General features: G+C 40.1%; 1 protein-coding gene across 3 annotated transcripts in view; it reads left to right on the forward strand.

Annotated features, from left to right (window-relative positions):
- Positions 1-15,907, forward strand: part of Xrn1 (5'-3' exoribonuclease 1) — a 110,703-nt gene that overhangs the window by 3,829 nt on the left and 90,967 nt on the right. For all 3 annotated transcript variants that reach the window (XM_027410925.2, XM_027410923.2, XM_027410924.2), the window contains exon 2: positions 14,217-14,449. In XM_027410925.2, the coding sequence (XP_027266726.1) occupies positions 14,217-14,449 (233 nt within the window). The remainder of the gene's footprint in view (positions 1-14,216; positions 14,450-15,907) is intronic.

Below are 15,907 nucleotides of genomic sequence, written 5' to 3' on the forward strand. Positions count from 1 at the left end.
CTATGAATACAAAGCTTTTGTTTACTTCCTTGCCCAACAGTGATCCAGAGTGTAATCCCGGCACTGGGGCAGCTGAGGCAGGTAGATGGACATTTAAGGCTAGCATGAACTATCTCAAAAAGAAAAGCAAAGACTGAGTGTCATGTCATGTGTGTCACCCCCACCCTAAGACATAGAACTGAAATCCCAGCTGCTTGAGAGACTGGGTTACAAAATGCATTCAAGAACAGTTTGGGTAACTTAGTGAGACCGTCTCAAAGTAAAAACTTTTGAAAACAGCATTGTAGGTATAGGAAGCTCAGTGTTAGCACACTTGCCTAGCCTACAGGAAGCTCAGAGGTTTAATCTCCCAGTGCCACAGAAAGGGGAGAGGGGGCAGAGACTGAGATTGTGGCCCAGTGATAGAGCATTCGCATGGCATGAAGGTCTAGAGTTTAAAGTCCCAAAACCGCAGAGGGGAAAAACCTGTTTTATTGGTGTGCTTTTGTTATGAGTGGTACATGTGTGCGGATGTGGGCACATGGCATGGCATATTGTAGAGGTAAGACAACATTCAGGAGTCAGCCTACTGTGGGTTCCAGGGATCTAACTTAGGTTGTCAGGCATGAACCATCTTACAAGCCAAATTATTTGAGTTTTTAATCTTTGTCTACCTTCCTCCTTCTCTTCCTTTTTTAAAATTTTATTTATTTATTTTTGCCAGCAACTGTTAATTGTTACCTGACTTCAGTGGAAAGAAAGCTGACTTCATGTTGTAAGCAATACAAGTTGTTGCACTTGGCTGGGAAATCCTCTGGGAGGCAGTACTACCCTTCCTCAAATAAGGCACTTGCACTCTGCCCAATTTATGTCCTCCCTTGCATACTGAACATTTGGATACTTTTTTTCATTTCTTACATCCACATAGTAGATTAAATGTTAAGAGAAATGACCCTAAAGTCACTCTTGCAATTAAATACAGATTCCAGGCTCCAAGGAGGTAAAGAAGCTATGTCTCATGAATTATTCTTGACAATTAGTGAACCCAGAGATTCACTCAACAGTCGCCTGCTTTTCTGCTCCAGTGTCCAGGCCTTGGAACTTTATTCTCAAGTGATTCATTTCAGAGAGTTCGCATTACTGCCCATGCACTAAGGCTGAACACTGTGGCAGTTGGGAGTGTGTGAAGGAGAGCCTTTCAAAGTGTCAGTTCCTTATTTTGCAGATGACAGCAGAAAAAAAAAGTCAAATAACATTATAATATTATGGAAAAAAGGAAGCACAAAAATTTCCCCACATACATTTAAAACTTGTAAATGTATGCACTAAGAAAAGTAAATAAACCAGGAAAGAACTATACTTACCAGCTATGAAAACAGAACCTAGAGATTATTAAAAATAAATGAAAAAGATCATTCCATAAAAAATGCCTAAGATAGAAAAGGGCAAGAACAGATAGTGCTATGAGAATTTTTCAAAGGAGATGGAGGGGCTAGAAAGATAGCGCAGTGGCAGAAAACCCTAGTTTGGTCCCCAGTACCAACATAGTGACTCAGAACCATCTGTAATTACACTTCCAAAGATCTAGTACCCACTTCTGACCTTGGTGTGTGGACACCAGATAGCACATATGTACATCCAGGCAGACACTCAGGGGAAAACATTAAAGATGTATGTGATGGCTAATCTTAGTTTTCAGCTTGACCACATCTGGAATCAAAAACCTAGCAGCCTGGCACACCTGTGAGGGATATTTCTTGATTGGATCATTTGAGGTAGGAAGACCTTCTGGAGATCTAGGACACTTTCTGGTGGCAGACTATTTAAAGGACATAAAAGAAGGCAGCTTTTGCCTTTTGCCTGCCTATCTTCAATCCAGCAGGCAAGGTCATCTATCCTGCTGCTGAGGCATTCCTTCTCTGGAATTAGAACCTACTCCAGGAGTCCAGTGTAGATGAAGACCAGCTGAGACACCAGTTTTGTGGACTGAACAACTGTCACATCCATGAACTTTCTGTCAGAAGACAGCCATTGTTGGACTAGCTGGATCATAACCTAACTGCCACTCTAATAAGTCCTCTTGTAATATAGAGAGATTCTTTCTATCAATTCTGTTCCTCTAGAGAACTCTTAACTAATGCAAGGTGGGAAGAAGAAATTTTAAAAATTAAAAGGAGTTAAAAGGATCCAAGGGGGGAAATGTAACTCAGTGGTAAAACATTTGTCTGTCATGCTGGAGGCCCTTGGTTATCCCCCAGCTCCAGAGAACAAAAGAAAAAGCAAATGGAAGAAAGTAACAATAGGTAGTATGAGGGCTAACAAAGTAAAAAAACCAGATATTACTGAAAAAGAAAGGTCAGCAAAGCAAATTCTAAAACTTTCAATTTTTTTAAAAAAGAAACATGTTAAAAAAATATATACCTGAGAATATTTATTTGGTTGACCAATGCTAAACATAGTCTAGTTAAAATGACCAGCCTTCATAGAAAAGAAAGGATAGTAACTTTAGAGCTTTCCTAAATGGAAAATAGCAGATCTGCTCCTGTTAGTGTCCCTTCTACAGCTGAAGGACAGAAGAAGACAAAATGAAAGTAGTTTTATAAATTACAAACATCAGCCATATGGAGGTGGCACTCGGGAGGCAGAGGCAGGTGGGTCTAGGCCAGCCTGGTCTACAAAGTGAGTTACAGCACAACCAGAGCTGTTATGCTGAGAAACCCTGTCTCAGAAAAATTAGGAACAGCTTTCACCCATATTATTCTGAGGCAGGATAGTGACTTAGGAGATAAAGGGGATAAACAGAAGGGTTCCCTTCAGTCTTTTGGTTCTAATTTTTATCTTTGCTGTCTGACACCCAGGAATTTTGACATAACTAACCAAACCATATGCAAAAGCTGTATGTTGTGGAATAATCATTCTGTACACTGTAAAAATGTGTGTCTGAGACTCCCTATGGAAGGCCTCACCCTCCCTGGGGAGCAGAAAGGGTATGTGATTGGTAGGGTGTTAGTTGTGGGGGTGGCAGGGGAGGAGGGAAGGGAGAGGGAACTGGGATTGACATGTAAAACAATCTTGTTTCTAATTCAAATAAAAAAATGGAAAAAATGTGTTTCTGCCTAAGATGCCTTCTGATTTGGTTAATTAAGAACTGAATGGCCAATGGCTAGGCAAGAGAGAATAAGCAGGGTTTCCAGAGAGAGGAACTCTGAGAAAAAGAGAGGTGGAGAGATGCCAGCAAAACAGCGAGCAAGTAGAATGTACTATAATGTCATCTGTATCACTGTAAAGATGTGCCACTCTGGTTGATCTAATAAAAAGCTGAACACCCAATAGCTAGACAGGATTTGCAGTCACAGAGAACACTGGGAAGAAGAAAGGCCAAAACCACAGCCAGACAGACATAGAGAGAGAGCAAGATGCAGGAGAGGTAAAAGCCATAGCAACATATAGATGAATAGAAATGGGTTAATTTAAGTTGTAAGAGCTAGTGGGACAAGCCTAAGCTGTAGATGAAGCTTTCATAATTAATAATAAGTTTCCATGTCATTTTTGGTGAGCTGGCAACCCAAAGAAAAAAATCTGTCTACATATGGCACTCAACATTCGGCCACATAAGGCCTGAAGAGGCTTTTTTTTTTTTTTGAAAAAAAAAAGAAAAAGGTTAGTAACCCAGAGTCAAACACCCAGGTGACACTTGTCTCTTGGGTAGGCTTGGCAGCATACAGAGGCGCTGTCCCGCGCCCGCTCTGTATTCCTCGCCAGCAAGAAATACACGCAGGACACTCGGATCCTTCTGCAGACAAGCTTTAATGCATTTTACCAGAGTGGAGACTGAGCAGAGACTGAGCAGAGACACTAAACTAAGAAAACCATCCCTTTATAAAAGGCTGACCAGCCGCCTGGGACGTATTACCCTATGAATGGCTTCAGCTCCTCAGGCAAAAATGAGCCACGGGATAGGCAGAGATCAAAGGAATGGAAATTACCCAGCGCCTGTGAAGTAATTCACACCTTGGTGTCTTTAGGCAACATTATAATGCAGGAACCGGCTTCCTACATATCCCCCTTTTTTTATTAATTAATGAAAAGGCTTTATATTATTACAAGCAAATAGGTCACCCATATGTTGAGGGATAGAGGCAGAGGTTGACCTTCCCAAAATCAAACATTAAGACTGTGTACAAGAGTCGCCCTCAGGCTGTTAGCTTGACCCGAAGCGCTCTTGACCTGTCCTCTGCCGTTTTTCTGGGAAAGGGAGACTCGGGGCAGGTAACCCTTATGCAGGTCAACGTACCTCCCAGAGAAGCCTGTATAATAGGCAACTCTGTGCGATGCCTATGCTCAGCATCCCTCTTTGGGGCTGCACAAACCAGACACTCTACCCTGTGCAGTGAGCCTAGGCTCCGGGTGTGCAAGAGCTGTCTGGCCGGCGGCCTATTGCTAGTAGCCAAAAATATAAGCGCTTGGGCGGATCTCTTGGTTTGAGCCCTGGAGCTTACATGCCAGTCAAAAGTAACAGCAATTTGCAGGCGGCTGCATCGAACAATTATACCCACCCCTTTTCTCACAGACCAGCCAAAAATAACAGCAATCTGCAAACGGCTGCATCAAACAATCACCTCCACCCCTTCTCCGCCAAGGGCAGGAGTTAATCTGGATAACAATAGCGGCTCTCAATTCCCGGGGGAGAGGGTGGAGTTTCGACTTTTGAAGGTCTGGAGAGGCTCTTTAGGTTGAATCTTTCTGGGATCCATAGGGGATTCTCTTCATCCTGTGAGAAAACACAATATCGCTCCCCTGGATCTTATGAGAATAGGATCCGGGCCTTTCCAAAAATCAGTTAAGATATCTTTCCATTTTACCATTTTCTTTTGGCCTTTTAGGTTTTGAGGTGAGACGCTTGGCCTCGGTATGGCCCCCAGCGTTAATGTAAATGAGGCTTTAAAGCCCCAGGCATTCCAGGCCTTTAAGAAGTGTTGAATAGCAGGCATGGCCTTTTCCCCTATCAAAGACTGGGAAAGCCATCTGTAATTTTTTTCGCTCCTCTGATGGTAAGAAGGAGTCGGTTCCAAATAGTGGGTGTGCTGATAGAAGTACACCCGCTGAATTAACAGGCGATGGCCTCATATTTGTTTTTACTTTTGGCAGCTCCTCCTCTAGCTCTGCTTCCTTGTTAGAGTCTAAAATCTCAGAGTCTGAGCTGCTCAGCTCCAAGGCTTTCAGTTTCGTTGCAGGGCAGAGGCTAGGTTCCTCATCTCTCCTAAATTTACCGGGGTGTGACCGGCCATTCCCCATTCTTTCTCCCTCCTTCTCTGTCTCTCCCTCATCCAGCTGAGCTGTTCCTTTTAAAACTTTATCTCTTGAGCTTTTTGTTGTAGTTTCTCTTTTTATATACACTCCCTTGTCACTAGACACCCCGGGAGGTCCTTTTTTTTTATACGTTGTAGTTTCTCTTCTTACATACACTCCCATGTCACTAGACATTCCGGGAGGTCCTTTTTTCTTATATTTTATTGTTAGGCGCGCCCCATCTCTCACTACATTCGGTTTCTGATATGTAATTCTGGACTTCTTTAAGATTGTTTTAACAGTGAGAAAAGTCAAAATAGCTCCTAGTAAAAGCATAGAAGCCTCTATATTAACCTCCCACAATAGTAACATTCCCAAGCCAAAGTCTAGAAAAATCATACCTCTCCGAATTTCTCTCATTACATTTGGTTTCTGATATGTAATTTTGGACTTCTTTAAGATTGCTAAAAGTCAAAATAGCTCAACATTCCTAAGCCAAAGTCCAGAAAAAACATACCTCTCCGAATTTACCATCCTGCAGTTCTGAATCCGCCTTGTAGCCAAGGGGTCTCCGCGGTGCTGGAGATGTTAAGATTCCCGGGTTTCGGCACCATATGTCCCGCGCCCGCTCTGTATTCCTCGCCAGCAAGAAATACACGCAGGACTCTAGGATCCTTCTGCAGACAAGCTTTAATGCATTTTACCAGAGTGGAGACTGAGCAGAGACTGAGCAGAGACACTAAACTAAGAAAACCATCCCTTTATAAAAGGCTGACCAGCCGCCTGGGACGTATTACCCTATGAATGGCTTCAGCTCCTCAGGCAAAAATGAGCCACGGGATAGGCAGAGATCAAAGGAATGGAAATTACCCAGCGCCTGTGAAGTAATTCACACCTTGGTGTCTTTAGGCAACATTATAATGCAGGAACCGGCTTCCTACAAGGCGCAACTACTGGCTGCTGCCTGTGGGTTGAAGGTACTGCAGGCACCCTCAAGTACCATGTACCAGCCCCATGCTCTAAGCTGAGACATACAGCAGCTGACATAGCATTTAAGATTTGCCTCATGTGATCAGAGAACACAGCAGATAGACGCTCAGTAAAGACATATCCAGACAAAAAACTCTCAACAGGTTACAGTGTATTTAAAAAATATGTATAGGCTTTAAAAATGAAAATGGCTATAGACAGTCATAGAAAAATAGTTCATAGATAAAGTCTTTAAAGAGAGAATAAATAATATAAAAAGGATAAGCCACATGAAGATGGAAAACACTGTCTAGATCCTGTATGGTGTCTTACTAACTGAACATTTTTTTTTAATTAAAAAGATTTTATTTATTTATTTTGTATAGTCTTCTGCCTGCATGCCAGCAGAGGGCACCAGATCTCATTTAAGCCACCACGTGATTTCTGGGAATTGAACTCAGGACCTCTGGAAGAACAGTCAGTGCTCTTAACCGCTGAGCCATCTCCCCAGCCCCTAACTGAACATTTTTGATTGCTGATGAACAAACAATAGCTGTTGAGAGGCATTGTTTATGAAAACTGCTGAATTAAACCAACCTATTTTAAAATGTCTTAATATGTTGCATTGGAGATGAGGTTATGCTTTTGTTTCCACAGAAAGTGAAAGACTGGATTCATTCAAGGTTGATATAGATCAGATTTGATCAAGGGAGACGCCTTGAAAATTCTGGCTACAGGCATAAAGAAATCAACCTAAAAAAAACTACAAGGCAGGTGACATTTTACCTGCTCAAACGCAAAAGAAAAACTCATCTTTGGCTGATTTATGTATGACACACAATCCATACTTGTGTTAATGCAGATATATATGTTACCTTTGAAAGTTTATGTATTTTCAGAGTAAGGGAACCAGACACCAGTGAAAACGGGTGGCCCAGGTGTCCAGCCTCTCTGAGTGCCTCTGTTGCAGTTTCCTCAGAGTTGTGCATCCAGAACAGCTTCAAGGCTGCTGGCTGAGACTATTCTAGCCAAGACTTTAGATAAGCCTTGCAATATCCTATCATGCCCTTGCCTCCACTGCTGACGGTATGCTGTCCAAACTGGACAAGCATGACGCAAAAGAAAGTGACTGCCATACTTTTCCAAGACAAGGTGGAATAGTCCTTCAAAATTCCTGCTTAACCTAAAAGTCTGTCAGATATTCTAGGCCTGTAGGCTGAAGATGAATGTTCCAGGGTTACAGAGGGACCTTGAGTGACTGTCCAGGCAACCAGATGTCTCTGTCGTTTCTTAGTTTTGGAAGGTGTTTGCTCTGTACTTCATGTTTACTCAAGTAATATTTTATCCTTCTTGGGTCTCTGATGGAGTTGAAGAAAAGATAATTATGGTTACAATTTTCTTTGCTACCAAATTTAAAAAAAAATAGGGGTGTAAAGTGTATAAGATTGAGAGACTAAAAGTTTAAGTTGTTTATCTAAGAAAATGTTTTAATGTCTAAAAAGATATTTTAGGTTGGCAATATGAGCTATAATAAAAAGTAAATAACCAAGATAGGCTAAATATTACATTACTTTCTCTGAATTTGCCAAATACAAGTGGACTAGATAATGTAAATAAAACTCTTACCTGATAATTGTTCTTATTATATTTAGTTCTACTGTGTTAGAGTTAAAACCTTTACTTTTTATTTAGACAAAAGGGGGCAAATGTTGTGGAATAATCTTTGTGTACACTGTGAACATGTGTCACTCTGATTAGTTTAATAAAAAGCCGAATGGCCCAATAGGAAGGCAGGGTTTCCAGGCATAGAGAACGCTGGTAAGAAGAAAAGCAAAGTCCACAGCCAGGTGAAAAGAGAGAGCAAGATGCAGGAGAGGTCAAAGCCATGAGTCCACATGGCAACACGTAGATAAATAGAAATGGGTTAATTTAAGTTATAAGAGCTAGTGGGACAAGCCTAAGCTATAGACTGAGCTTTCCTAATAATATGTCTCCATTTCATTTTTTATGAGCTGGTGGTCCAAAGAAAAATCTGTCTACACATATAGAATGGGAGAGAGGTAAAAAGCCACATGTTAGAATGTAGATTAATAGAAGCAGGTTAATTTAAGTTATAAGAGCTAGTTTGGAACAAGCCTAAGCTAAAGGCCAAGCTTTCATAATTAATAATAAATCTTCAAGTCATTATTTGGGGCTGGCAACCAAAAAAGAAAGTCCAACTACAGTTCTACTCCCCTTTCTGGAAGCATCATTGTTGGGTTGTTTAAAATAGCTAATGAACTGTTCTGTAAACCTGGCCTCTTTGTGATCTTAATGGATAAGTAAAGAAAGAATCATTTTGTTCTCTGATTGTACTCACTTCACCTACCATCCTGCACAGTGTACTTAGTAAGCATCTCTTCAAGAACAAAATTCTACTAGTAAGAAAAATCTGCCATTACTCGCTTTCTCTTACTATTTAAACTTAGTTGCAGAGTGAGTAGCTTGAAGCCTCCAGCAAATATATTGCTTCTACATAGGCCCTACATACATTTTTTCTCACAATGCCCACACTTGACGGTCTTCATGTACCTGTTGTCTTTCTGACTGATAAAGTAGTTCCTAACTTTGCTTCAGTCTCACTCATCATGAAACTCTTCTGTGGTGAATAGCAAGGACCCAGCCGTCTCCAAGATTCAGAGGACTCCTCAAGTTGCACTGCTGACAGAGGCCACACTGCTGACCTGGCCTGCTGCTGGTAACATTTCATTTCAGTGTAGATGGACTGCTGATGTGATTTTAGAGTCAGTAGCACCACCACTGAGAAGGGAGGAGATAACAGTTGTGGTGAGGTGCAGCACTTGACTACTATGCATGAAGCCCCTGGGAATAGCCATTGCCTAATGTGCAGAAAGCCTTTCTTTTGAAAACCCATTAGTACATGCCTACTCATTCCTTCTAGAAAACTGTGTTTGTCTGAGGCTGCTCATAAGGTGTTCAGAAAGGAAAGAAGGTAAACATACATTCGTTACAAAAAAAATCATACAGCTAGCATCATAAATTCTTAAAGATGTATGGCTTTGATCTAGCACAATTCTATTAATGCTAAAAGTTTGTGACTAGAGAGATGATTCTGTAGTTAAAAATACTTGCTGTTCTTGTAGAGGACAGACATTCAGTTTCCAGCACCTAGGTCCTGGGGAAGTTCATAACACCTATTACTCCAGCTCCAGAAGTCCTGACTCCCTATTTAGTTCTGCAGTCCATCTTTTAATTGCATTGTTTGGTGTTTTGGTGGCTAGCTTCTTGATTTCATTGTATATTTTGGTGATCAGCCCTCTGTCAGATGTGGGTTGGTGAATTCTGTGGGCTAGCGTTTTGTCTTGTTGACTGTGTCCTTTGTGTTACAGAAGCTTCTCAGTTTCAGGAGGTCCCATTTATTAATTGTGGATCTCAATGTTTGAGCTACTGGTGTTATGTTCAGAAAGTGGTCTCCTGTACCAATTTGTTCAAGGGTGCCACCTACCTTCTCTTCTAGGAGGTTCAGTGTGGCTGAATTTATGTTGAGGTCTTTGATCCATTTGGACTTAAGTTTAGTTCATGGCGACAGATATGGATCAATCTGCAATCTTCTACATGTCCGAATCCAGTTATGCCAGCACCATTTGTTGAAGATGCTTTCTTTTTTCCATTGTATAAATTTAGCTTCTTTGTCAAAAAGCAGGTGTTCATAGGTGTGTGGGTTAATATCAGGATTTTCAATTCAATTCCATTGGTCAACCTGTCTATTTTTGTGCCAATACCAAGCTGTTTTCAGGACTATAGCTCTATAATAGAGCTTGAAGTCAGGGATGGTGATGCCTCCGGAAGATTCTTTTTTGTACAGGGTTGTTTTGGCTATCCTGGGTTTTTTGTTTTTCCATATGAAGTTGAGTACTGTTCTTTCAAGGTCTGTGAAGGATTGTGTTGGGATTTTGATGAGAATTGCATTGAATCTGTAGATTGCTTTAGGCAAGATTGCCATTTTTACTGTGTTGATCCTACCTATCCAAGAGCATGGAAGATCTTTCCATTTTCTGGTATATTCTTTAATGTCTTTCTTTAAAGACTCAAAGTTCTTACCATACAGGTCTTTCTCATTTTTGGTTAGTGTTACCCCAAGATATTTTATGTTGTTAGTTGCTATTGTAAAGGGTGATGTTTCTCTGATTTCTTTCTCAGCACATTTATCTTCTGTTATATAGTAGGGCTACTGATTTTTTTTTTTTCAGTTAATCTTGTATCCTGCCACTTTGGTGAAGGTGTTTATCAGCTGTAGTAGCTTCCTGGTAGAGTTTTTTTGGGTCACTTATGTAAACTATCATATCATCTGCAAATAGTGAAAGTTTGACTTCTTCCTTTCCAATTTGTATCCCTTTGATGTCCTTTTGTTGTCTTATTGCTCTAGCTAGGTCTTCAAGTACAATATTGAAGAGATATGGAGAGTGGACAGCCTTGTCTTGTTCCTGATTTTAGGAGAATCACCTTGAGTTTCTCTCCAGTTAGTTTGATGTTGGCTGTTGGTTCTCAACAGAGGAATCCAAAATGGCTGAAAGACACTTGAGAAAGTGGTCAGCATCGTTAGTCGTCAGGGAAATGCAACTCAAAACCACTCTGAGATACCGTCTTACTCCTGTCAGAATTGCTAAAATCAATAACACCAATGACAATCTATGCTGGAGAGGATGTGGAGAAAGAGGAACTCTCCTCCATTGCTGGTGGGAGTGCAAACTTGTACAACCACTTTGGAAATCAGTGTGGTGATTTCTCAGTAAAATGGGAATCAGTCTACCTCAAGATCCAGCAATCCCTCTCTTGGGCATGTATCCAAAGAATGCACACTCATTCAATAAGGGCATATGTTCAACTATGTTCATAGCAGCATTATTTGTAATAGCCTAGAACCTGGAAACAACCTAGATGCCCCTCAACTGAAGAATGGATAGAGAAAATGTGGTATATTTACATAATGGAGTACTACTCAGCAGAAAAAAAAAACAAAACAAAACAATAGAATCTTGAAATTTCACAGGCAAATGGATGGGACTAGAAGAAACCATCCTCAGTGAGGTAACCCAATCACCAAAAGATAAACATGGTATGTACTCACTCATTTTTGATTTTTTTAGACATAGAGCAAAGGATCACTAGCCTACAATTCACACTGCCAGAGGAGCTAGGAAACAAGGAGGACCCCAAGAGAAGATTACATAGTCCCTCGAAGAAGGGTATGGGGACAAGAACCCCTGACCAAATTGGAGCCCAGGGTCAGGGAAAGGAAGGAGAGTCTTCATCCAGTTGCTTTTTGAAGCAGAAACAGACACCCACAGCCAAGCACTGAACCATACTACTGGAATTCAGTTGTGGAGAGGGAAGAAGGTTGAGCAAAGGAGCCAAGACGGGGATGGAGAGACCTGCAGAAACAGTGAACCTGACCTGCTGATAGAATGGAGACCCTAGTCATAAAGCTGCGAAAACAGCATTGGACCAAACTAAACCTTCTGAATATGGGTACCAGCTAGGAGTCCAAGACAGTCTATGGCTCCTCTGCCAGCAGAGCCAGTCTTTATCCCTAGAGCACAAATGGACTTTGGGAGCCCATTCCCTATGGAGGGATACTATTGCAGCCCAGATACAGCAAGGAGGGTCATACAGACAATGTATTTTTTTTTAATTTATTTAACTTTATTTTATGTGTATTGGTGTGAAGGTGTCAGATCCCCTGAAACTGAAGTAACAGTTGTGAGCTGCCATGTGGGTGCTGGGAATTGAACCCCAGTCCTCTGAAAGAGCAGCCAGTGCTCTAAACCACTGAGCCATCTCTCCAGCCCCGAAACAATGTATTTTTATATAACCATTTTAGTAGTTATTTGTTTATGATTGGGACATTCCTTGCCCTACATCATCAAAATACACACACACACACACACACACACACACACACACACACTTTTCCGCCTTTGATCAGCTCAGGCTGACCTTGAACTATTGGGCTCAAGCAACCCTCCTGCTTCCTTGTTCTGAATAGTTAAGAAAACAAAACATGTACCAGTATGCCTTTGGAGCTTTTGTAGTCTTGTCTTGTTTTCTGATGGTTGGGTAAGCACCCAGTACCCTCTTTTCAGTAGTTAGAAATGTTTCTTCTATACTAAAATTTCATATACACTTGCACTGTTCCAACTGTTTGCTTCAATCTATAACTTGAAGTCACTGAGGGCTGATTCCCCTTCATTACTCTGCCTTTAATATGTTCCTTACTGTTGAAACACATTTATTCTCTTAAAGAAATTGAATCATGTTGTATAAATTATTTCACTCTCAAGAACTTACAGTGAGGCTTTAGTTGGAGTTTTCTGATTCTTGGAACAAATACTAAGTCTCGAATGCTCTTTAAAAATCTCATTACAGCCGGGCGTTGGTGGCGCACGCCTTTAATCCCAGCACTCAGGAGGCAGAGATCCTCGGGTCTCTGTGAGGTCGAGGCCAGCCTGGTCTCCACAGCGAGTGCCAGGATAGGTTCCAAACGCTATACAGAGAAACCTTGTCTCGAAAAACCAAAAAAAAAAAAAAAAAAAAAAATCTCATTTCAGCTACTAATTTCAGGTGATCCTATTTGTTACTCAATATTAAAGAGTTTTTATTTGTCATTTAATTCTGTAAAGTAGGCAAGTTTTAGATAAATGTTGGAAGTGTTTAATGATTTAAAACTTGTTACCTTCAAACTCCACAAGGCATGCCATTTCTCTATGAGAAAATATATTGTTACCTGCATGTGTTTACTAATTAGATTCATGCTAATTTTTTTGCATTTTTTATTAAATTATTAATATTTTCACATGTACTTTCCCTCTCCCTCTCCCTCCCCTCACCCCCATTCCTTCTCCCCCATAGATTCATGCTAATTTTATTTATTTAGTGTATAAAGGAGACTAGTAAAAAATTCTTTGACTACACCGGATAGTTACAGCCATTTCTGTTCTCTGTCATTGTACATTTATGTCAGTACTGTGCTTGCTTAGACAAAAAAAAAAAAGAAAGAAAGAAAGAAAGAAAAAAGAAAAAAGAAAAAGAAAAGAAAACTGAAAGCCAGAATCATGAAGACCTTCTATAAAAGTAGATAGCACTTGCCCCGCCTATTCCTACCAAGCCCCACAGTGACAGCCTAGAGTCTGGCATTCCACTACATAAGCTCAGCTGTTTTGCCTCCATTTTCAGATAATCTAGGCTTTTTAAAAACGAATGTAACAAGTAAGTGGCTCTGTTTGAGTGAACCAAATGGAACAGTTATTAAGTAACTTGAAAAACCTCTAATCTTCTTTTGTAAAACCTTTTGCTGCAAATACGCACTATTTCCCCATTTATAGGAGCAATTGAGACTTTGAGATGCCAAGTAGCAAACATGGAGGAAACTAATATTTTGAGTGCCATATTAATTAAGTGTTTTTCTTTGGTGTTTTCCTATTTTGAATAAATAGTTTCCTCATAGTAAGTTAGGTCAAGCCGTTCAGTATATAACTACTTGATTTCTTTCTGCATTCCTAGTTGTTCTTGTTTACTTTTCTTTGCTTACTTTATTCAACTGTGATCGTTTATTCACTTTTTAAAGGTTTGTTATATATATATGTACATATATATATTATGTGTATATGTTTATGGTATGTGTACTTGCATGTGTGTGCACATGCATGTGGTACCTGTGGAGGCCAGAAGAGGGCATTCAGTCCCTAAGACTGGAGATGCAGGTGCTTTGCTTGTGCATAGCTGTGGTTGTATGTGCCAGGATCCAAACTTGGGCCCCCTGGAAGAGGCCCCCTTGAGTTTTTATAATCAGAATACATTAAATCCTGTTTGATTTTTGTTTTGTTTTGTTTTTTTGTTTTGAACCATTGAAGAATCACTTTTGCCAGGCATTAAAATAGTCATTATAATTAATAATCTGAGCTTTTTTCTTTTCTTTTTAGATTCCAGAATTTGATAATTTGTATCTGGATATGAATGGAATTATACATCAGTGTTCCCATCCTAATGATGACGATGTTCACTTCAGAATTTCAGATGACAAAATCTTTACTGATATTTTTCACTACTTGGAGGTGTTGTTTCGAATTATTAAACCTAGGAAAGTGTTCTTTATGGCTGTTGATGGTGTGGCTCCTCGAGCAAAAATGAACCAGCAACGTGGGAGGCGTTTTAGGTAAATCATTTAAAACAGTTGACATAATACAATGCATCTTCTGTTCATATTTGTTTTCTATTTCAATCCTCAAAGTAATTGGTTTATTCCATACTAATTATCACATTTGACTAGTCAAGTAATAAACTAGTAATTCTGATGAATTATGTCTCAAAGCTTGTGTTGGGTTTCATATGTAGTCACTCTGTTCTCAGTTACAAGTTTTCAAACTTTGCTTTGATAATCTGAAAGTAGTAGAAGTGGAGCAGAGCACCTGTGGTCATCCGCCTTGGTTTAGTCACTACAGAATGTACCAGGAAGTTATTCTCATGACAGTGACCTTGGTCTACAGGCTGATTTTGAGTAAATATGAGCCCTAATTGGGCACTAAGGCAAGTGAGATTAGAAGATGATTGATGGGATATGGAACTTGGCATTCTCAGCACCACTATGTAAAGTAAAGGGATTAGAGATAAAAAGAGTCTTAAAATCAAAATCCTGCATGAGTCAAGTATATCTAAATAACAGTAAGTCAGATGCCATGCCTGTTTGGAGGTGTCCTAAGTCCAGAGTTTGATGAGGTGTTAGCATAATGAAAGGCTCCTTTAGTCATAATGGCAGAACAAAGAATGACAGAAGTATTCATGCATCAAATGTCAAAGTTGTCAAGAAAGTTTGGACAGTGTCTTAGAAAAACCTTCCAGTGAGACTAAGGAGAGAAAGGATGGTAGAGTATTAAACTATTAAAAGAAAAAAAAAAAGAGTCCAAAACATACTGAATAACTAGGATCCTTAAATGCAATGGCTTTTTTTAAACTAAAAATTTAGTTTTCTAAGGACTACCTAAAGACTTAATCGGAATCTCTAGGTATTGGAAAACTATTTATACTAGGTATCTACACATGGTATTTATTAAACTAGTTTTAGGGAACCACTAGCCTAAAAACTCTTCTTAAGATGCTGATGGTGCAGGCCTTTATCCCAATACTTGTAAGCACAGACAGGGAGATCTCCCCTGAGTGCAAGGCCAGCCTGGTCTCCATAGAGTTCAGCCATCAGAAGTTATCAATGTGTCTTAACTCTGTCTACCAGATCTACATTAGACAAAATAAATACCCTACTCCTTGCTTCTTGGTACCTGAAATGTTACTAAGTACTGGGTTCTCCTCTTGTCACTCTATCGTTGCTGAAGCCTTACCCTCAACAGCCCGAATACCTCAACTGTCATGTTGGTATCAACTTTTATGGAGGCATCTAACTAACAAAAATCAATTCATTTGAAGAAACTTAACTTCAGGAAAGGCTTCCAGCTCTTTAACTTCATAACCTTTTCATATCAGAGACTACTGGCTGGGGATTGAGGACCAATCCATATATTAAATGCTAGACTGACACTGAGAGTCCCATATTTCCTAGAAAGTCCCCCAGCAGCTTCATACTTTAATGCATCATGTCTTTGCTCTGAATCTGCCTTTTGGT

The sequence above is a fragment of the Cricetulus griseus genome, chromosome 4 (assembly GCF_003668045.3).
Source record: "Cricetulus griseus strain 17A/GY chromosome 4, alternate assembly CriGri-PICRH-1.0, whole genome shotgun sequence".
In the NCBI taxonomy this organism is placed as follows: domain Eukaryota; kingdom Metazoa; phylum Chordata; class Mammalia; order Rodentia; family Cricetidae; genus Cricetulus; species Cricetulus griseus.